Raw genomic sequence first — 22,803 nt, 5'->3', positions numbered from 1 at the left:
TGTAGTCACATTTTTCTGAATTCACTTTATCAGAATGCTTTAACTTTGGGTCATTGATACCGACATAATTGCACTCAAGATTTTTCACTGTCAACTAGCATAGTATACCTATTATGTGGCTGAAAATTTGATTCCTTTAGTTGGTGTGGTCATTCAGATTTGTAACCACATATTCATTTGATATATTTTCTATATATAGTAGGCATGACACATATTCACAACCACACCAATTCATAAACTTACAATATTAATACATGATGTATTCCAGACCATTATCAAGTTCAAGTTCAAGTTTATCTTCTTCAAATACTGAAGAATATGATCAACTCGTTGGTGAACTCTTCACATACCAACCCCCATCTTTCCTCATGCCCCAAACACAATCCCAACATACTTCAAAAACACCTAGAGGGGGTATGAATAGAAGAGATAGGGAAATTGGACATGCTAGGCTGTTTAATGATTACTTTTCGGATAATCATGTGTACAACACCACCCAATTTAGAAGAAGATTTCGTATGCAACGACCTTTGTTTTTACGTATAATGAACAAGGTCGTTGAAGATGATGTTTACTTCCAGCAGCGTAGGGATGCAGCTGGAAGGTTAGGTTTATCACCTCTTCAAAAATGTACAGCCGCGATAAGAATGTTAGCCTACGGCATGGCTGCGGACGCCGTGGATGCGTTCGAATCAGTCAGTCAACCGCTCGAGTTTCCCTTCAACGTTTTTGTGCCGGGGTCATTGATCAGTTCGGAACCGAGTATATGCGAAACCCTAAAACTGATGAATTGGCCCGAATACTGCATCAAAATGAACTGCGTGATTTTTCCAGGCATTATAGGCAGCATTGATTGCATGCATTGGGAATGGAAGAATTGTCCAACGGCTTGGAAAGCGCAGTACGCCGGTAGGAACAAGAAAGCAACGCTAATACTGGAAGCCGTTGCGGCTCAAGATTTATGGATATGGCATTCCTTCTTTGGTATTCCCGGATCTTGTAATGATCTTAATGTGTTGTTCCGTTCACCAGTGTTCGATGAGGTTTTGCATGGTCGAGCTCCTCCGGTAAATTTTACAGTTAACGGCCATGAATACAACATGGCATATTACTTAGCCGACGACATTTATCCGAAGTGGGCAACTTTTGTTCAGGGTATCACATCCCCTCAACTTCAGAAAGATAAAATGTTCGCTGACCACCAGGCTGCTGCTCGGAAGGACGTTGAAAGAGCTTTCGGTGTTTTGCAAGCTCGATTTGCAATAATACGAAAACTGTCATTGGCGTACGATGAGGACATACTGCGGGACATAATGAAAGCATGTATCATTATGCACAACATGATTGTTGAAGATGAGCGCCACAACTACACTCGAGCCGAAGTTCTAAGAGCCTTCTACGAACAAGATCAATAAGAATTAACACCAGCATCAACGTCTACAACACCACTGTTTGAATTCAACGTAGGTCGTTCTACCAACTTTGACTTTGACGCATTTCTACAGCGAAAAGCTTACCTCCGTGATAGAGAAATTCATCTATCTCTGAAACGTGATTTAGTCGAACATATTTGGCTACGATACGGGCCACGTAATTAGGGAAAAATTAGTACGACTTAAATAAGGCCAAGTACCATGGCCTACCTACTTTTCCATACGGAGTCGGGTTATTTTTTGATTATTTTTTTTATGTTATTCACTAAGTTTAATTACACATGACGTTGCAAATGTAATTGGTTTCTAGTAATGTACCGCTTTTTTAAAAAAAAAAAAAAACATTTACGAAATTTTGAGCTTTTTTTACAATTATGTCATCTAACGTACATAATCACACGACAAAATTTAACGAAAAAAACGACACAAATAAAAAAAATAAGTTACACAATTTAAAACTAGTTTTTATTTATTTGGAGTAATATTGTTAAAAATATAAATGAAATTAATATATAAAGAAGTGTTGTGTAGGAGAGAGAAAGTAATGGTAGAGTACTGAAAAAGTAAGAGAGATAGAGTGGTGGGCAAGCATTTTTTTGTTCACCATTGAGAGAGAAATTGTGAAAAAAATTTGCCCATGGACAAAACTGATTTGTTGAGAGAGAAAGTGGGTGGACATTTTTTTTTGCTCACCATTGAAAGTGGTCTTACAACTATCGAAAATGGACAACAATTAATGACACTTCCCTGCTTATTTCAAAAAACTATAAAATTGTAACGTGAAAAAAAAATTCGTATGTCAATTTTGTTGAAAGAGAAAGAAATAACTAAAAGTAAAAGTCACCCGAATTCACCCCAAAGAGCATACTTCCAAAACACTTGACGCCCATTGGCCTTGCTTTTGCATATTTGTACTATTTTACTACAATTAGCTAGCCCTATCACATTTGTGGAAACGAATAACCCCATCAAAAGAAGTTAACCTTATCACCTATATTCTATAAAAACCTTTCCCTCCAATCCTCTATATATCATTTTATTATTTGAACTAACCCACTAATATCTATCTTCATTTTACTTATGGAAAAAACACAAACACCCCCTAAGAAAAAGCCTTTCAACAACACCACCACCCAAAACCACCACTCAAACACCAAAAAATGGGCTGATCTTCCAAAAGACGTCCTCCATCTCATCGCTTACCATCTTGATTTTAAGACGGATCTCCCCCGCATTCGCAGTGTCTGCCCCTCATGGAGATCCGCCCTACCTCTAGCCGATTTCCCCTTACGGGAAATCCACTTAGAGGTCCCACCCCTCGAATACAACAACAACAAAGCCTTAGTCCCACTCCTCGGATATGCTATTAACACCAATAAACCTATTTATCTTCTCAAGACTAGATACTACCTATTTTACCCTTTGCCCGGGAGTCCTTGTCGGGGCGGGTGGATAGCTAGAATGGGTGAGCTTGGTTTAAACAAATGGCGACTTCTTAGCCCACTTAGTAGCGACTCCAAGTTTAAGAGGTACTTGTACACTGACCCACTCATAGTTGGAGAAATAAATCTGTTGGATTTTCGTGTTGTTGAGCTAGCTAGACCTATGTCTTTGGTTTATGATTTGGATTACAATGCACAACCAATATCGAAGAAAGTCGTCCAAGGGGCACGGGCCGTGTTAGTGTTACTTGATGATGAGCTAGGATTGATGTTGTGGAGGTTCGGGGATCATCAATGGGTTAAAATTGAAGATCAACAACAAGATCATTATGTGAGGTTTAAAGATATTGAGTTTCACAATGGTAATTTTTATGCCTTTCGGATGACATCGATTTCTCAGTTTCAAGTGTGGGTGATCAATCCAGGTATGGGCGCACCTCAATTTCTGTTATTTTTATTTATTTATTTATTTAATTAATTTTTAATTTTTAATCTAGTTTACAATGAATCACAAGTTAAAATAATATAGATGAAATTTGATTCAAAGTCTTACATATAGTCCTCTTATGACTTTAACCAATTTTTCCGTAAAGATCCACAGAAATAATTAAATTAATCTGATTTGACTTTAATAAACTAAGATATGGTCTAATCTAATATGATATTTGCTGTATAAATTTGGCTAATTAAATTCGACCACAAATTTACGCTAATCTATAAGCTAAAACATTACAATCAAATTAGTTCTCGTTACACTCATTTCATCGTGTACTTTTCAAATATGTAACCTTTGTAAATTTTTAAGGGAAAATTGCCAAAAATAATACAACCTTTGGATTAATTTGTAATAATAAAATCTTTAGGGGTGTTCATTTTAAACAAGCCAAAATCGAATTTTCGGTAGATTTTGAGATTAGTAAAGGGAAGGGGATGAGTTTTTGGTGGTGGGGATGGGGAAGGGGGGAATATCCCCTCCCCTACTAATATATACGAAGTATAATCAATCTTGACACCTTGAATGCTTGTGTAGGTAATCTCTCAATAATGAAGCAAGAAATCGATGTTCCGGGCATTTTGCAACTAAATGAAGGTAAATATAGTTGCATGGATGCAAACTTTGTACCATCTAAATCTAATGGTTGCTTGCATTTGACTATCGATGTCGAGGCGAGGGAGGGTAAAATTTGTAGACATAAGCTAGTTTTGATGTTGAGGGAAGAAAAGGATGAGATGAAGAGTAAGTGGGAAAGGGTTGAAAACATAGGAAATATGACATTTTTCATTGGAAGTAATGTGTCATTTGCTCTCCCACCTCCACCAAGAAGCTTAGCACTATGGAAACCCAATTCAATTTACTCGTTTAATACAAGCGGGACTGTTTGGTTAACCCGGAATAATAATATCAAGCTAGCGAGTTGGAATCCACATTGTATGTCCGAGGGGTCAGAATGTTTTCGTCGTATGATTTATCATACATTTAAAGGTCATTTCAATTTGTTCATTATGGGCGAAAATGATGATCTGGTTTATCCGACGTATAATGATTATTTCAATTTGTTCATCATGAACGAATATGATAAGGGTGGCGACGAAATGTCTTGTGAGAAGCGCCAGGAGTTGAGTACTAGACTCTTCTTTCCGCCACCTTCTTGGGTTAAGTGGCGTTGTCCTAGTCTTAACAATATTGAAATTAGGCTCGATGTCTAAGGGTTTTATTAATATACCTTGATGCATTTGTTGAATTAATCTTCTCTTATGCATATATATGTGTATGAAGTTGCAAGTTCAGATGTAATTGGAATGATATGAGTTCGTTGTCCTAGTCTTGTTAATTTATTGTTGGCTATGAGTATGACATCCTTTTTTTGCTTTGGCCAACTAGATGGATTCATCTTGTACTTCGTATATTGTATCGATTAGCTTGATTTTACTGTCATGTTGCTAATTCTTATGGCTTCAGAATTAAAGTTGCGATATAACTGGCTTATTGGCTAATGATCGATATTACTGTCATGTTCTGATCTTCATCCACCTAAACCTTGTAAGATAAGTTCCTTAACCCTTCAACAGGGGATGGGTCGCGCAATACAAATTACAAACATGTGATTTTGAAAAGGTTGATAATAGATATGAGTGAGATCAAATTATCAAAAATGGATATGAGTCGTAAAGGGCGTTTAGTTGGTTATATACATGGATGTATGTAAGAAATTTAGTCGTAGGAGAGCTAAATATGTGTAAATAACTTGCACTGTACTTCATTCTATAGTGCTTCATCAAAGTTTTATTTGTTTACTTGATGGTTTGGTTAAGATTCGAGAATCAAAGGTTGAAGACGAAAAAGGCAAAGTTTCTACACTATATACCATACTTGAGTTAGTTTCTTTCTTTCTCATACAGTCATACCTTAATTTACATAGAAGTTTTATTAATACAAAATAACATAAGTCTTGAAAAGGTTTACATTTTTTGGCAAACTAATCATAATCAATCATATGTTTCTTGTCTAGTCTAAAATTGACAAAAACAAATAAATTTACAAAATTTGTACTAAACATTGTCTCTGAATCTCGAACTAAGCTCAGAAACCTATATTTTTCGGTTGAAGATGTTTCTGTACATAATGTATCCATTGGTGTTAACGGAAATTCTTCTCATTTGTATCCTTTTGTTCCAAACTCCTTTGAGAAAGCTTCTAGTGAAAGGGCTAAGCTTGCTGAAGGTTGGCCGAGGTCCTGTGGTTGCGCAAACTTTGTCTATAACGATGCTTGTGTTATTCCTCTCAAGCTTATATGGCCTCTTAGAAGCCCACCGGCGCTTCATGGATGCTGGTGCCATTAATCCAACCGAACAAGTTCTTATGGCTCATCATCTCCTGGAAACAACTCTTCTTGGTACATAATTCTTGAATTCAGACTTAATTAACTAGTGAAGATTTCATTTTTAATAAAGTTTCAACTAGTAAAATTGTGAAATTTTTTGTGACCTATCATAATCTTTATCTTCCAATTTTGTATAGGAATGTCCTTGTTTCTTGCTTTCATAATAGACAGACTACACTATTATATGAATGAAATTTCTCGATTGAGAGAAGATAATGAGCTTCATCGACAAAAGGGTAAGGTGGTGCAAGCTACGGCTAGTGCACCAACTCATCACAAGGAGAGGATGTAAGTTAATCAGCTTGAAGGCTTGAAGCTAACGTCACAACTCACAAGAAACTGTAAATAACTCATAGCTAGTTAAAAAATTGTATGTATAAAACGTGCATGAATTGTTGCATGGTAATCGATCAGATCATGTCCTATTGTTTATTATGATCACCTATACTATTTTATTTATTCTATATATTCATTCCATTACCAAATTATAAAATTAGTAGAACCTTATCCTTTCCAATAGTGTTATTCGATGTTGCCTTCGTTTAACTTAAACCGTTGTCAACATTGCTTTTTAAATTACACTATCAACAAGTTAGAGGTTCGGTTTTCCTTTGCCACCTTCTTGCTTTCCTAGTCATGCCATAGTTGAAACTAATAATTTGAGGTTAAATTATAAATTAATGCTTAATATGTTAGACATAAAGCATGAATCAAGGGATATTGGTGAGCAAAAGATATCAAAATAAAGTTGATGTTTGACTTGATTGTTAGATATGTTTGATTAATTGAACTATATGATGAACTTCATGACTAAATGATCGAATAATTGAAGAATAAATGCAATATAATATCCTTCAAAATTATAAATTACACTACTTATTAGATACATGGAATCTAAAAGAATAAAAAATACGTAGTACATATGATCCTAGGCACGTCAAAATTTTTGGAAAAAATAAAAAAATCTAAAGATTATAATAAGGATATAAAAAAGATGAGAATGATGATTATATTATTGATAATTAACCAATTAATTCTCTGATAAATTGGACAAATCAGAGTTATTGTCCTTAGAAATTTGCTTACCCATAACTATTTCACTACTTTTACCATTATTATTAACATTATTGATTGAGTCATAATTACCCTTAATTATTGAGGATATAGCCGTTGCTAAAGCGGAAGCAAGATTAGGGTCCGAAGCAAGGGCAGCTTTAGCTATACTTAATGGGTCAACTGAAGGCAAGTTACTATTTTCTCTATTGGGCTCATTTGATCCAAGGAAATTGTTGGGCCCATGGCCCAACAATTGTTGCATAAGGCCCATTAAGGCCGGCCCATTTGCGTTTGCACATGGCATGTTACTGTTGTTGTTCCCTTGTGGTTGTGAGCCTTGAGGCCGAGTGAGGTCTAATGTGATAGTAGGGAAAGGGGCCGAGGCGGATATTGTGGCCAAGCTTGGGAGGCCTGGGAGTGCCGTGGATTGTGAGAAGATAGACGGACATAATAGTCCGTCCATCGGACTTGATGACTTGGAGCCAGCGATGAGCATTGAGGCGGCCGAGGTTGTTGTGCTGGCCATGGGTACCGCCTCCGGTGGTAAGTTATGGTTGTGGTGTCCCTCATAGGTTGTGATGAGAATGCTATTATCTTCTGCACATCTTTGGACCTATTGAAATAGAATATAAGATATGATAATGTTAAATTGTGTAAATACTAGAAGGAAAACGTGAATATATATTCCTTAAGCTTAGACAGCTGCCCAAGGTTATCTAATGCAAAAAAATCATATCTATGTCAACATAAATTACAAAATTTATTCCAATTTATAGGTCAATAATACTTGACATGACAAATAAGGTAAAGTGCTTGACTAATTGAATAGAAAATTTTATATTTATTCTATAACTAAGTGATGCATTGAATTTTCCTAGCCTTTTTGCATGCGGTTTTCTTGACATGAAATTGTCAAACTTAATTCACTTTTGTCGTATGTCTGATTGTCAATTTGTCAGATTAAGTATATTCGTTACACAAAAAACATTAGAAGTTAAACAAGATATGTATTACGTAAAACATTATGCAAAGAGAGACTAACGTTGGTAAAGTGGTTTATTTCTTCACATATTCCTTCATTTTAGAATTTTAGTGGTATTGAGCATAGAATACTTGTGCACATGTTTGATGATAAATATATGTTGTTATGTAATAATGAAAATCATAAATAATTAGTTATTAAATATACTTTAAAACTAATCCAACAATGTTACACAGTAACATTTGATTTTAATTTTAAATATTAGTTAGAAAATATGGTAAAATTAATGTATAAATAGTACAAAAGTTAAATCATTGAAAGTATTCTATAACAAAAGAATTACTACGTACTATAGTTGTAATGCTTTGTCCATCTATTGAAGATGTAGATTTTTCTAGATGTAGCACACCAAAATTTTGTTCTATTTTGTTTTCAAGTTATGCATTACATGCATATAATAACATTGAGAAGGTTTTGTGTGAGTCCGGTTTATAATGCATACTCCCATCCCTTACCCAATGTCACTGCCCAGCCCCTGCCGGCAGCCGGCGACCTTCTCCCTCCCATTCCCCGGTGCCGGTGAACCTCCCTCACCCATACCCCGGCGCCGGCGACCCTGCCTCTGTTAAACCGGATTATACAGCAAACAAATTTCCTCACAGATTTACTTAAGTTCCAGTACTAGAACTGCAAAGCTTCAGTAACAATGCACGTTGGAGCTGCTTCAATCTTTTCCTCAATTATTATGGCTTTTTGAGATTTTTCGTTTTCTAGCCTCAAGCTGGTCAACCTTAGCCTTCTTTGGTTGCTCACTGATACGCATCGATTCATAAAGCCCTCTTTTACGGCGAGACATTGTTTAATATCTGATATATATAACTTAATATCTTATATATATAACCTATTTTCTGACAACTATAATATAATATCTGATATTTATAATCTAATATTGACCATTATAATCTAATTTCTAACAATTAAGACCTAATATCTGACAATTATAATCTAATACCTGATAAGTATAATCTAATATCTGACCATTATTATCTAATTTCCGACACTTATAATCTAATATCTTATATTTATAATCTAATATCTTACTATTATTATCTAATTTCTTACAATTAAGATTTTTTTTTCCTCAAAAAAAAAGAAAAATAAAAAAATTTACTTGTTCCTGTTTGTATGACCGGACTCACGTGAGTGCGTCCTACACAATACTTTACCAATAACGTTTGTGTGGATTGAGATACATTATTAAGCACATAATCTACTAACATATCAAGGGAATGTACAAAGATGATGTCCTTGTAAAGATTAAATTTTGTTGCCTCCTAGCTATAGGGATGCTTGAATTCGCATATTACTATATAATATAGTTTTAATTTTGGTGCGTTGATTATACTTTATCTGTCGTACATCAAAGCTAACTCTTTGCTTATTTGCTAATTTGTGGAAGCACTAAATGAGAGAAATTAAATCTTTTTTTGTATCTATAAAATACAACTGGTTGTAAGTTGAAAATATTCTACCAAACATCAAATACAAATATAGGTCGACTACGATAATGAAGAAGCACAATTTCTTTTAAATAAAGATACATTTATGTTTAAATCATTCTTTGAGCTTTGTAATCTTTGCCTTATTACTTAATCGTATTCTTTCTTATAAAGGACCTAGGGTGATTGGGGTTAGCAGGACCGTATGGATTTAGAGTGAGAATGAGATAAGATCAAACTGATATGAATTTGGAACTTGATTCACAATACATACCACGTGTTTTTTTTTTTTTTTGTAAATAATAAATCTGTTTTTTATTTAATATCTAGAAGTTCAGCATAATCAAGTAATCAACCAATCCTTTCTTCGGTTTTTAAACCTCATACCTTGAGGATTTAAGATATGATTTAAAATTTGCAATTTTAATAATTAGCACTATCATTTATTTTTATTTTTTATTTATTTATTTTTTTTTTTTTTTTTTGCAATTTTCTCCAATGATAATAAAGTAATATAAGTCCTAACTTATATCCGCATGTTGTGAACCAATTAAAGACCACACCTAAGTGATACACTTGTACATATATAAGTGGAACCAATTAAAGTATTTTCCAGAGTTTGTTTCTAGAAAGGGTTCAAACTATAATGCTATTATCACCCATTGAAACTTCTATATATGGAAAAGGAACACTTTGTAAATGGTTGGCCTTAGATGATCAAGATCATCTACTAAGCTTTGATATAAAATAATTGTAAGTTACATTAATGATGAGGCCTAAACTAATTTTGGCTTTGAAGGTTTTAATTTGATCGATTTGCTTCAAGTTTTATTCTTTCCACCTTTCAAATAATTTATTTGTGAAAAATTAGTTCAACTAAATTTTAATAGGTTCATATAACAACTATTCAAATTCAATCACCAAGTTAGTTATTGAAATAGAAAGGGTACAAAGAAGCTAACGAACGAAGGATTAACCTGTTTGCGAACTGGACAAGAAACTCCCATGGTGCAACGATAATAAGCTCGAGGGCAAGGGTTTCCTTTTGCCATTTTTTGACCATACTTTCTCCATTGGCATCCATCACTAATCTGCACATTCAATAATAAAAAATATTCCAATATAAAGAATGCTATTGATTAATATTTTATTTTATCTGAATTAATCCTAATAGCTGGAAGAAGAGAGATCTAAACATGTGAGTTATGGTACATAAACTCCTAGTTTTTGACAACATGCCAACATGTTATTGATTTGTAACAGTAATTCATTAAACTTAGGTATACTTAAGGAAAGAAAAAGAATATCAAAATTTTCATAGACAAAAAGAAACAATTTACAATGTAATTTGTATAGTTGTTTTATTTTCAAATAATTTGATATCATTATGATAACAATTATTACGAACAACTAGAATACCAAAACAAACTCATGCATTGTTTTTGGTATATAGCTTAGATTCTTGTCATTTGTGTGTATGTTTGTATTAACTAAATCCATTTTTTGAATACAAATAAGTATAATGAATCTCTATTGTATAATCCATGAGTTAAGCATGTCAAATATAAATATACTATATAACTAGAGGGTGACATTAAATTTAGATATTACATACCATATTTGCTTCTGATCGTGCCCGAACTGATACGCGAGCTCGTCTCATGGTTACTTCATGAGCCTCCTCAGTCTCTACGGTTGCAGTACCCCCAACTCTTTGCACATTACTTGTACTTTTATTTAATTGCTCGTAATCTCTATTGTTATCACTTGAATTTGAATTGGACCTTCTTTTATCACCTCCATCAGTGTTATTTTCTTGCTTTGGACCCAAGAATTGACCCATTTGTTGTTTCCTCTTTTCATTTATTACCCCGTCATCATTAATTAATGTCTAAAATCATATGCACGAATCCAAAAAAACATGTACATCAAAGAATGTTTTATACGAAAATTTCACCTATAATTTGACCCTGAAATTTAACTATATAATTCATTACATATCAATTTTTTTTTATAGGTAATTTTAAACAAAAATATGTAAATTAAAAAAAAAAAAAAAAAAAAAAAAAAAAAAAAAAAAAAAAAAAAGAGTACCTCTGTTGGGTGGACTTTAATGGATTTATTTTGATCAAGTTGGTGTTGTCTAATTGTCATGATTTGCATTTGTAGGGCTTGGTGACTGCTCGTAACTTGATCAAGTAATGTCTTCAATCTTTGATTTTCGACGCTCTTTCGTGCAATTTCCTCCCTTAGAATTATCATCTTCACTCACATATAATAAATTACTATAATAAATTAGATTTTCATGGTATGACAATAAAATAGGAACCAATTCTATCTAATTAAAAGTTAGAACAACATAAAAATATACGTACATACTTATCATAATCACATAAGATTTACGTATATACACGAGTTTACTAAGTGTTAATCACCTCATCCTTAGCATTTTGATTCTCATCATGAGATTCTAGCATTTCTACTTCATCTCCCACCGTAGTTTTCTCGACAAAATCGAAATTTCTAGCCACTTGAAGCTTTAACCCGGTCTATGATCACATAAAATGAGCGCGTCACAAAAAATAATGATTAATGACTTTAAACAACATAAACAAGCTAAGACAAAATTATAGTATAATTTTTAGTTGCATACATCAAGTTGTAGTTTAAGATCATCATCATCACCATAACCATCTCGGATGTCGCCGCCATTGTTGTCTGCCTTGTTAGTACCACCTTCTTTTAATATCCCTTGTGAAAAAAAAGTAGAGCCTTGAAAAAAGTCCATCTCCTTTAACCTATGCTTTTGAGGTTCATGATCATCTTCAATATTATTATCATCATCATCTCTTCTAATATAGCTACGATTCACATGATATTCCATATTTATTTTGATATATATTATGATCCTCTCAATTATTTGCTAGATCATAAAGATTTAGAGTGGAGTCAAAATTAAGAAGATTATAATTATGGAGAGTAATTAGTGTAAAATAGGAAGAAGAGGTGAAGAAAAAGGTGGAAATATAGAAAGAAAAGTCTAAAGAGTTGAGAAAGTGAATAATACAGAAATAATTTAACAGATTATAAGCAAAAATTAGGAGATGGACTCGGCATTAAAAGAGGTCAAAGCTAAAGACCAAAGAAGAGATGTAATGGGGGTGACTAAATTAATTAGTTAACTAATTAATTAATTAATCAACATATAATTTTATATAATAAGGTATATATATTATATATACCATAATATATATAATGTTTTATATTTTTATTATATAAATCTAGGTCATGAGGTAAGGGGTTGCGTCAAATGCATAGGTGTACACGTAATCTTATAGAGAGAGAGAAAGAGTCAAAATAATGGGGGGGGGGAAAATAAAATGAGATTAGATCTCCAAGAAGAATGTAAATCATGGAGACAAAAGCATGAATTTCGTTAAAAAGAAAACGGTTTAATTAGGGAGTGTAGAATGTTGAGAAAGTCAATGTGATTGACTGGTCTTCCTATAATTTGGATGTATTAATGGTAAGATTAGACTATAAAGTAAGAATCGTTTACCATGGTTGGTTGACACTTAATATCAGGTTACAACAATATTTCATGTCTTTATATTAATAAGGATATTGCTAACAAGCGTCAGATAACTAATTAATCTATATATTACTTAAAATATTATTAAGTTCAGAATGCATGATAAAATTACGCGCCAATCGGACGATCGGTTATTTTACTTTAAAATTCTCACATTTAGTTCTCTTATCTAACGCCCCTAGGGCACTCGTTAACTTTTGCCTATTAATAATCTTAAATAGTTCTCATTAATCGATTAAGAAAATTTATTTTGTTGTTTCACACTATGTCTTTATATTTGTCAAAAGTAATTACTTTTAAGATAACAAATCAAGTTAGCATTTTGTTTTTTTTTTGAAAGAAAAAAAACTTATTTTTGCTCAAATTGACTACAGAGGAAAAAACTTGCGTGGGCCTGGTCCACAATAATATTTTTGTGGCCCTGATATCTATACGCGCGCAACTAACTATATTTTGAACATAATGACCCTAATTTTAACATAGTAACCTTTATTAAAACTCGTGTGACCTTTAATATTTTTATGAATTTGACGTACGATGCTATTTTGAATATAGTGACCCTAATTTTAATATTGTGACCTTTATCATTCACATTGACCTATATATCAAAAATTTCAAAATTAACCTCTTATGACATTTATAATAACACAATGACTTTATTTTAACATAAAAGGAGTAACCTTTAATTTAACATAGAGACCTTTATTTTGTATTGACCGCATATAATAAACTAGCAAGATTTTAATTTAAAGTCAATTGGTGATAGATTGAGTGGCGGTATACCCTATCTATGTTAGTTATTTTCTCTCTAATCTTCGATGTGCAATGGGACAACTAGTCGCGAGTCTCGACTCACATAGTCACATGATTAATTTACTTGGTTCATGCTTCATAAATCATACTAGACTTTTTGACAATTCGTAAAAAATTTTTTTTGAGGAAACTCGTTAAATTGTAAGCCACCCGGCATGCGAAAATATACTATTCATCATATATCTATTTTAATTTGCTTGCATGCATGATGATGCATGTTAGACCAGCTAAATCTCTAAAAATTATATAGAGTTCGTTTGTCTTTTGGAGGATTTTTAATTTATTATTTATGTATTTTCAAGTTACAACTTTCTTCCAAAGTCTACACTCTATTCTCAAAGAAGATTGACTGGCTTACCTATAACTTTAAAACAAGATTAAGTGCAACAAAATTAGGCTTTTTGGTATTTTGTCAAGACTCGTGAGATTAAACTTGTGCACAATTCATTGACTTGGTAAAGTTAGCTTGATTTTTTTAGTTAGGTAAAAAACAAAAATTCATTATATTCTGTATGTTTGAAAAATATTCACGTATATAATTTGGAGGTTTTTTTTTTTTTTTTTTTCAAAAAAAAAAAGTCACGATTTTTTAGATAGGAATCGATTAGTACTATTATTTGTTCTCATTCAAGGAGAGCATAGAGGAATGAGGATGTATTGTACATAGTAGATGGTTGGGATCTCCTAAGCTAGTGTAGTTGAAGTCCAAGACTTACAGATGATTTTAATGTAATCTTATGACTTTTGACTACCATAATTTTTTTAAAATGGACGGCTGAGATTATTTATTTTTTGATTTATTTTTAATTAGTAATTTTAATTAAAAATAATATATTAAATATTTTAAATATATTTTTATCTTCTAGAAATTATTTTTTAATATTTTCGAAATTGTGGAAAAAATATATATATAAAATAATTAAAAAAAGATTTTTAATTAAAATTACTAATTAAAAAAAAAAAAAAATCTTAACCGTCTATTTTAAAAATTATGGTAGTCAAAAGTCATAAGACTGCATTAAAATTTTCACAAGACTTACAAGTCTCATTTAGTGAGAATCAAACTCGATATTACTACTATACATGGTACATCTATGTCACACTCTCTAGACCATTCTTTGGAAAAAAAAATAATCCATGTATGTGCTTTTATGATTGGATTTGTGTGTGTTAATTAAATAACAAAAAAAAAAAAAAAAAAAAAAAAAAAAAAAAAAAAAAATTGATTTCCTAATTCCTATTCAGTGTGATCTGACCTCATTTCTATCTATACTGCTCATTCTTCTTTAAATATATTTTTGTCTTATTAATTAATACTTTATGGCTACTAAAAGTAAATTCTAGATTTTTATTTTTTATTTTTTATTTTTTTTGTTTTTGAAAAACTATTCTAGAAAAGATTGACTTATTATCAAACAATCGTTGTTTATGACACAAGAACTATTATATATTGTCTAATATGCTAACCATTTAGCCGGAGTGTGTGCGTGCATGAATATGCTATCCATTTCATTATTAATGTGGACAAAGAAGCATGCATGCATGTATACAATTATACAAAGGGGAGTGGTACGCTAGATTGTAAAAGAAAATCCTTGAAAAAGTTGGCTAGCTCATGCCGCAATCAATGTGTATGGATGTTTTTTTCAAAGAGAAATCAAGGGATAACCCTTGAAACATGCATGCTCTATTTATTTCTAATTTGTCAAAAAGGGTTTGATTCTTCTACTTACTCCCATGTGCCTATCTTTCCTAATTTAAGGGGTTGTTTGGCAATCGGCGGTTGGCTGTTGGGTATTGGCTTGTTTGACTAGCTGGAAGTATTAGCTGTATGGATTGGCTTTTTAAGTTAGTTGTTTAAGCCAGCTATTTACAAAAGTGTTTGGTAAAATTATTTATGGTTGTTAGCTATTTATTAGTGATTAAGTGCGTCAACAAGCCAAAAGCCAATAGAAAAAGCTACTCCTATTAGCTTTTGATTTTTAGCGGAAAAGTCAGCTTAAAAGCCAACTACCAAACATTTTTTTGGGTTGTTTGACCAAACTAAAAAGCCAAAAGCCAAAAGTTAAGCAAAAAGCCAATTGCCAAACATCCTCTAAATCATCCACTTAAAATGGTAATTTATTTTCTTCTACTGGTATTATATATTAAATGGCACACTTTTATAGGTTTTTTTGGTCACGAAAGGTATGCACATTATAAGGAGAACCTTCTTCATTTCATTGCAGTCAAAGGATGAGTTCTCATGCTTATATCGTGATATATCATCACTCAATTAACAGATTTCGGATCATTTAATTTCAACAAACTTCATCTTATCTCTAGTCTGTGGTGATGATTTCAATAAAAAAAATTTGTTAAGAAAAACATAGATATGTTGGTTTATCCTGAATTCAATTTTCAAGTGACTAGCGGTGGCTAATAGTATATAGATATCAACAATCACATTATGATTTATTTTAGGTACATATCTGTGACCTAGTCACTCAGTATAAGTATTATGACCGTAGGTGTATAGTATATGAACTCCGTAAAACTAGCCACGTTGTGACAACTCCTCGAGATCTAATATCATATTCTTTTAACACAACTTTTACACCGTACTGCCAATCTTGCTCATGAATTTTGCAGTATAATCAACAGAAAGAGTAATCTATTGATAAAAGGACAAAAAAATGGTACAGAAACAAGTTGAGAAAGAACAATCTTTCATTGTGCAATGGTAACCAGAAATGTCAGAAAAATAGTTACATGGTACAGAAATCGAATACAAAAAGAAGTTACATTGTGGCTAGCAACATTGCCCGAATTTTGGCTCTTAGCTCATCAGGAACTTCTGTTGTTTCAGGAGGGGGTAAAGATGGAGCCTTATCTTGGTAAGATATCTTTGAAACATCAACAGAGGCTTCTGTACTAGCATCATCACCTATGGCTGACGAAGACTGATCTGAAGATTTGGTTCTTATCTCACCTTCTTCCAATTCAATTTCCTCCCTTACAGATTTTCTCTCACCCTTCCTAGATTTCCTTTTATGTGTGTCTTCTTCTTTTCTGTAGTGTTTTTGCTTACGTTTACGGTGTCTGTGCTCGTCTTCATCAGAAGAGTTATCATGCTTGTGCTTCCGGTGTCTGTGCTCATCTTCATCAGAAGAGCTATCATGTTTGTGCTTCCGCTTACGGCGCTTGTGTTCATCATCAGAAGAGCTATCATGCTTGTGCTTGCGCTTATGGCCCTTGTGTTCATCATCAGAAGAGCTATCATACTTATATCTGTTATGTCTGTCATCTTCATAGGGAGAAGAAGTGCTATCATGGTTGTGTCTATGTTGAGATTCTCTGTTTCTTGACAATGAATGCTTTTTACGATGTTTGTGAGTATCCTTGCTTCTATCTCTATGATGCCTCGAGGAATTACGTGACCTATGCTTCTTCCTAGAATGCCTTGGATCATCATATTCTTCATCATTCCCACTCTTCCCCAAGTACTCATCTTCTTCTCCTTCACTGTCATCATGTATTCGAGACCTATAATGGCGGCTTTTTCTTGCTTTCCTTTCAATTTCATCGTCAGAACAATTCCTTACTGGCATCTCAATCCTTTTTGAAGTCTCAGCCTCTTCTAGAACACAGCTTCCTTCTCTATCTTTGACTTCTCCATTGGTTACCTCAGTGGCAGAGCCAGGGAAATCGGAGCTGGATGGTTTTACAGATGAAGCTTCCTGGGGCTCTGTACCCAATGGTGCAACACCACTCTTTATCATTGCTGCAAACATCTTTGCTCGTCTCAATCTTTCAGCCTTTAACTTCTGCTCCTTGGTCATCCCAGCTTCAGATGAGTCCGCCTCACCAGCTGCTGCACGAGCAGCAGTATTGGCAATTTCTTTAGCAACAGGAATTGTAACATTGGACTTCTGATTTTCTATTAACTTTTGGCCTGAAGTTTGATTTTGTGAAGACTGAAGGCTTCCAAAACTTGATGCCTGCCCACCTTCATTGCTGGAACCACGACTTACACCACTCAAAGATGTTTTGGAGAATATATCCAAATTAGGTTTCTTAATGCCTCTAGTGGCAGCCTGAAGTATAGCTGCTGCTGCTGCTGCATCCACAGTTATTCCTGAGTGCTGCTGAGTCTCTTTGGATGGATGATCATGTGCATCTTTTTTTGATTTGCTAATTACCATTTTGAACTTCTCTTTTTTGTCACAGTCAAGCGCTGAATCATCAGCTCCACATCCCATGGATGATGAGATACGACTGTCCTTCCTGGAAGCAGTGTTCTTTTCTGTCTCAGTGTTAAAACTCTTACCACTTAATCTGGACTGTAAGAAATGATGAAGGAAAGAGAAATCAGGATTCCAAATAAAAAAGAGAAAAATGGAACCAAATATAGCAGGTTATTTCCTGTCCAAATACAATGAAGCGTGAATAATAGGCTGTATCATGATGCAACAGTGAAACTGAAGGGCTTTGTCTCACACCAATATGCTTTATAAAGCTACATTCTAACAAGTTGAATCTTGAATGCAAAGCAGAAGGAATGTGTTAAATTGACTCAGAAGCTGAGGCTTAACTGATAAGGAAAGCTGGAATGATAAATAGACATAGCTCAGAGTACTTAACAATTGAGCACTAAACATTCTTCTTTATAAGAAACAAAGTTTTCATTGAGTAACGTGTGACAATTTTTGAATCAGCTTGCTTTTTAAATAGGTATCCTAAAGTTGAATAACCAAAGAAACAGAGATCTACATATGACTTAAGTATCAGACTGACTTCGCATTAAAAAAAAAAAGGAAAGAAGTAAAAGATACTAATATCCCATTTCACATGAACAGGCCTCAACATCTAAGCAAATTCAACATAATCCACCGCTATCAAAACATACCTTTCAATAATCTACTGGTTTGAAACATGTAGTTACCTATAAATCTCCCAATGCCCATTGTCCCAACAGGCTCATCCAAAGTAAACTGGCCATGACTTATATATATGCATGACCATTACATGACTAAGAAAATAACAGCATATACTATTAAGAGACAAACCTCTTGAGCTTTCTTCAGAACCTTTAGATAATACGGGTGATACTGGTTGGATGGCACCAAGAATGGAAACCTGCCATGCTTTTTGTCCTGCTCTATAAGCACTGCCTCAAAGTCCCTACCATTCTTCAAGATGATCTCAACTATTCGATCAACCAACCTTTTAACTTCTGCTGGAGGGTCTACAAGCAGCGTTTCAACTTCAGAAACTGGAAACAAACTTGAAGTTTTTGACTTGTCCATGATAGAAACAGTAGAAGCTAAAGTGCCAGCCTCTCTATTTACGGCATTCGCTTTTACAGACTTAATGCTACTACTACGATTTTTACTCGATGAAGGCACTTTCACTTTAGAAGGATGTGCAACTTTAGAAACAATCTCGTCCTTTCCAGACTCGCTTTCAGGACCGGTAATTTTTTCTACTGCATGAGACTTGGACATCACAGCTACTGCTGTAGTCTCATCAGAGTCAACCTGATTAGATTCTTGGTTAGGCACAGCTGCAACATCCTCATCTTCTCCTGTACCATAGAATGAACCCAGGAGAGAAAGCGCTCCACTAGTTCGATCCTCATTTGTGTTCTCCTTCTGTGACTTGCCATCATGGTCAGCTTTCAGAAGCTCTGGGTGATCAACGAGATATCTGAAGTATGGGTGTAGATGATGGTGAGGCATCAAAAATCCAAATGTTGGGTTATCTCCCTGTTTTACTCTTAAAACAATTTCAGACTGGCCACCATTTTCTCCAACAAACAAAGCAGTCCTTGCAATAATCTGATGCACTTTATCCGTAGGAGGCTGAAAAGAATTAGAGGAAAACAAAAATATCATTAATAAAGAGAAGAAATTCTCACATGTTAAATTTATCTAAAATCTTGTGGAGAACCAAGAATATTAAAAGCCAAGGAAACTTGATAAGTAGCATCTCACGTAGAGCTTGATAATCTTAAACGATAAAATATCAAAATTCTATGAGGAAACATTTCATTCCATATGCTCCACACGACTATGATGATGTGAATTTCCAGGTAAAGTAATTAACTCTATCATCCTAATCCCACCTGCATGGCCCATCTGTCATCACATCAAAAGGGAACAATGTGCCCCTGAATAGCAACTTTAGGTCAGAAGAAGTCCACCTGCTCCAAGCATCTGAAAACTTAGACATAGTAAGCCTCAGAATAACATATGCACATCAGACAAATACCATTTGTTTACATCAGCTATTTATCCAAAGAGGAAAAAAAATCATCAACTTCTTAAAACACTTATAGAAGCCATGTGTAAGATGTATAACTGAAAAGGGATCAGCTTACCAGATTTTGTAGTAAACTTTCAGGCACTGTAAATGGAGGATGAAACGCAGATGTGTCCGGAGCCACATTAAGATATTTCTGGTCACTGGAATCAGTAGAGTTTCCATAGGAGAAGGGCACAAAATGATATCCAGAAGCATCTGTCTTCGCCGCTTCATTTTCTATTTCTAACAGACAAAACAAATCCAAAATACAGTTATCACCATTGTCTTTTGTACGAATTAGTTATATGATCTAGATTAATTGCAAAAGAAGCTGAGCATTGAAAGAACCCAAGAAAATTAGACATACGATGTTACTAGCAGAGTGAGGACGGAGGACATTCTTACTTGTCATTTCAAGAGATCAACCAGTTGCAGATAAGATATCTTTCCTGCAAATGTGGAAATATGTAGCAAAGCAACATAGCATGCACCTGTAACTAACACTTGTTACATTACAAATTGATTTCCATAACTTTCTCATCTTTAAGTTAACCTATAAATGCAAAGACAGACCTCATTAACTAAGTATCAAAATCCAGTGCCCCATGCCCATAGAAGTATTTTCTTAGCACACTCCCTAATTTTTATGCCAAACAACTCAATTCCCTACATATACACTGCCCTCTCCAAAGATTCCAAAAACTCATTTATGTGATCGCTCTTAGTAGCTGGGAGCTCACAAGATAAGTGCTCCACAAAGCTAGTTACATCATCTTGATTTCCAAAAAAGCCCTCCCAAACTCACCCTTATTGTTACTCCATAGATACAATACCCTTTCAATTGCCCTTTTTTTTCTTGCAATTGTACATCACGCGCATAATATTGGCGAGGAAACGGAAGTCAATAGCCGGAAACTTGACTTTTTGGCCATAAAGTGGCATTAAGATAATGTTTTTAATATAAAAAAATTTAATTCAAGGTACTGATTTTTAATATAAAAATATATTCAAGTTACTATTTTACAAAAGAAAAATCTATCTGGTACTAGCTCACAAATTGGAGCAAAAACAAGCTATTTAATTTTTGACAATTTTGCCATTTGTTGAGAAGAAATCCTTTGTATATTGTGCAAGCATTCCGTGCACTTATACAACAAATTGAGCAACATAACCATGATTTGGCCTGCAATGAGTGCTTCCTCAAGAGAGCAACATTATTTTAATTTCTATAACCCATCCTCATCTGAATCATACTTATATACAACAAATCAAGCAACACTTTCGTAATCTAATCTTCTCCACAGTGAGTGCTCTCTCAAGCGAAGATTATCTTAATTTCAAATACCACTCTCTCATCTGAAAAATATACTTAAAAGACACAAACAAAAACAACTTTTTCATGATCTTATCCACAATGAGTTCTCTCTCGAGTTAGTAATATTATCATGATTTCAAAAACTACACCCTTGTCTAAATAATAGACTTACACAGCCAAATCTGTGATCTTGCTACACTCCAATCACTAATTTGATCAACATAAACACTCTGAATGAAGCTGATATATAGTTTACCAAATTCAATTTTCCAAATATGACCTAGTTAACAAGCTTTATCTTAGATAAACAATTGATAATTCTGATTCCATATAGTTGCATCATTTTACGCCCTACCAAACTAAATTCACTGGAATAAACTATAGTATCAACAACATAACACAAAATTCAATTTTAATCAATTCAAAGCACAAATCAGTTCAATACATTGCTTACTCATTGATAAACCACAAATACAAAATAAATTCAAAATAAAAAATTTCAGCTGACAAGAGAGCAAGAGAGAAAAAGAACAAACCTAATTCATCAGAAGAAGATGGAAGATCAGCGTATCGTTCGAGATCGAGCTCAGCTTCGAGATGAGAATCGGGAGACACTCCTCCGCCGCCGCCATGAACGGTGAGCTTGCGGAAAGAAGAGGGAGGATTTGTGAGAAGATTGCGAACATCAAAACGATCGATTGAAAGAGAATTCCAGTCAATTAGGGCATCTTTGGAGTTGACAAAGGCGGCAGTGGCGTCGTCGTCGAAGAGCATCGCATGGCGGCCGACTACCTCGAGTTCGACCTCCATTGTTGAAGAGGAGAGAGAAAGTTAGGCTAAGAGTGAATTTGATAAAAGGGGGCGAAAGGAGAGGAGGGAGGAAGAGGAGAGAGAAACCCTTAATTGGTGAGAATTGGGGATTCTGCCGACTATGGGTGTTAACGAGCCGAGCCGAGTCGAGACCGAGCTTGGGTAGCTCAGACTTGGCACAATATACTATTGTTCGAGTTCGAGCCGAACTTTTTCAAGCTTAAATTATCAAGTTTAAGTTACAGTAAAACTCGACTTAGATTCGAAAATTATAACAATATAATGTCTATTTTTAAGATATAATATACTATAACTAAGTTTATTTATTTTTCTTAGAATTTATTAAAAATATTCTACCAATATTTAAGGTTACGATGTTAAAAAAAATTAAAACAAAAAATATTTCGAGCTTGTTCATTAGCTTTCGAGCCGAACATGGTTGTGTCTCGGCTTGTAAAATTTCCGAGCCGACCTCGAGTAGTTCGCGAGCCGGCTAAGCTCATTAACTCCCCTACTACCAACCAAGGTGATTGGAAACCTCCCAACCCAAAGCCTTTTCCCTTCCGAAGAGGTTTTATACTTGCCCCTCTTTATTGTTTTCTGTATTAATGTATGGGATATACGTAATATGTAAAACATAACGAGTACAACACTAGCAAATTTTTTTGTTAAGCATAGTAGAAAAATTAGAAAT

At 34.0% G+C, this 22,803-nt stretch overlaps 5 protein-coding genes across 9 annotated transcripts; 3 read left to right on the top strand and 2 right to left on the bottom strand.

Annotated features, from left to right (window-relative positions):
• Positions 1-254: 254 nt before the first annotated feature.
• LOC110720703 lies at positions 255-1,415 on the top strand. Its single transcript, XM_021899754.1, has one exon. It carries the CDS (start codon positions 255-257, stop codon positions 1,413-1,415), a length of 1,161 nt encoding a protein of 386 aa, XP_021755446.1.
• Positions 1,416-1,978: 563 nt separating this feature from the next.
• On the top strand, positions 1,979-4,764 carry LOC110720752 (putative F-box protein At3g25750). The gene is made up of 2 exons (XM_021899795.1): positions 1,979-3,300; positions 3,906-4,764. The coding sequence occupies exons 1-2, from the start codon at positions 2,514-2,516 to the stop codon at positions 4,580-4,582; spliced, it is 1,464 nt and encodes a 487-aa protein (XP_021755487.1). The 5' UTR covers positions 1,979-2,513; the 3' UTR covers positions 4,583-4,764.
• Positions 4,765-5,201: 437 nt separating this feature from the next.
• LOC110720751 lies at positions 5,202-6,266 on the top strand. The gene is made up of 2 exons (XM_021899794.1): positions 5,202-5,769; positions 5,895-6,266. The coding sequence occupies exons 1-2, from the start codon at positions 5,484-5,486 to the stop codon at positions 6,047-6,049; spliced, it is 441 nt and encodes a 146-aa protein (XP_021755486.1). The 5' UTR covers positions 5,202-5,483; the 3' UTR covers positions 6,050-6,266.
• Positions 6,267-6,743: 477 nt separating this feature from the next.
• Positions 6,744-12,346, bottom strand: LOC110720931 (WRKY transcription factor 42-like). Its single transcript, XM_021900025.1, has 6 exons — positions 11,948-12,346; positions 11,730-11,843; positions 11,389-11,556; positions 10,910-11,185; positions 10,272-10,385; positions 6,744-7,426 (listed from the first exon to the last, which is right to left on the bottom strand). The coding sequence occupies exons 1-6, from the start codon at positions 12,176-12,178 to the stop codon at positions 6,788-6,790; spliced, it is 1,542 nt and encodes a 513-aa protein (XP_021755717.1). The 5' UTR covers positions 12,179-12,346; the 3' UTR covers positions 6,744-6,787.
• Positions 12,347-16,390: 4,044 nt separating this feature from the next.
• On the bottom strand, positions 16,391-22,195 carry LOC110720929 (protein suppressor of white apricot-like). 5 transcript variants are annotated; one of them, XM_021900021.1, is made up of 5 exons: positions 21,836-21,920; positions 20,390-20,475; positions 20,061-20,227; positions 18,748-19,542; positions 16,391-18,021 (listed from the first exon to the last, which is right to left on the bottom strand). In XM_021900021.1, exons 2-5 carry the CDS (start codon positions 20,394-20,396, stop codon positions 16,480-16,482), a joined length of 2,511 nt encoding a protein of 836 aa, XP_021755713.1. In that variant the 5' UTR covers positions 20,397-20,475; positions 21,836-21,920; the 3' UTR covers positions 16,391-16,479. The 5 variants fall into 5 exon arrangements, with proteins under 5 accessions (XP_021755713.1, XP_021755712.1, XP_021755716.1 ...); XM_021900020.1 differs by lacking the exon at positions 20,390-20,475 and having other exon boundaries at positions 21,836-22,195; XM_021900024.1 differs by adding an exon at positions 19,806-19,896 and having other exon boundaries at positions 20,061-21,946.
• Positions 22,196-22,803: the final 608 nt, after the last annotated feature.

Source organism: Chenopodium quinoa, unplaced genomic scaffold, assembly GCF_001683475.1.
Source record: "Chenopodium quinoa cultivar QQ74 unplaced genomic scaffold, ASM168347v1, whole genome shotgun sequence".
NCBI classification, from domain to species: domain Eukaryota; kingdom Viridiplantae; phylum Streptophyta; class Magnoliopsida; order Caryophyllales; family Amaranthaceae; genus Chenopodium; species Chenopodium quinoa.
This window is presented reverse-complemented; position numbering and strand designations above follow the sequence as displayed.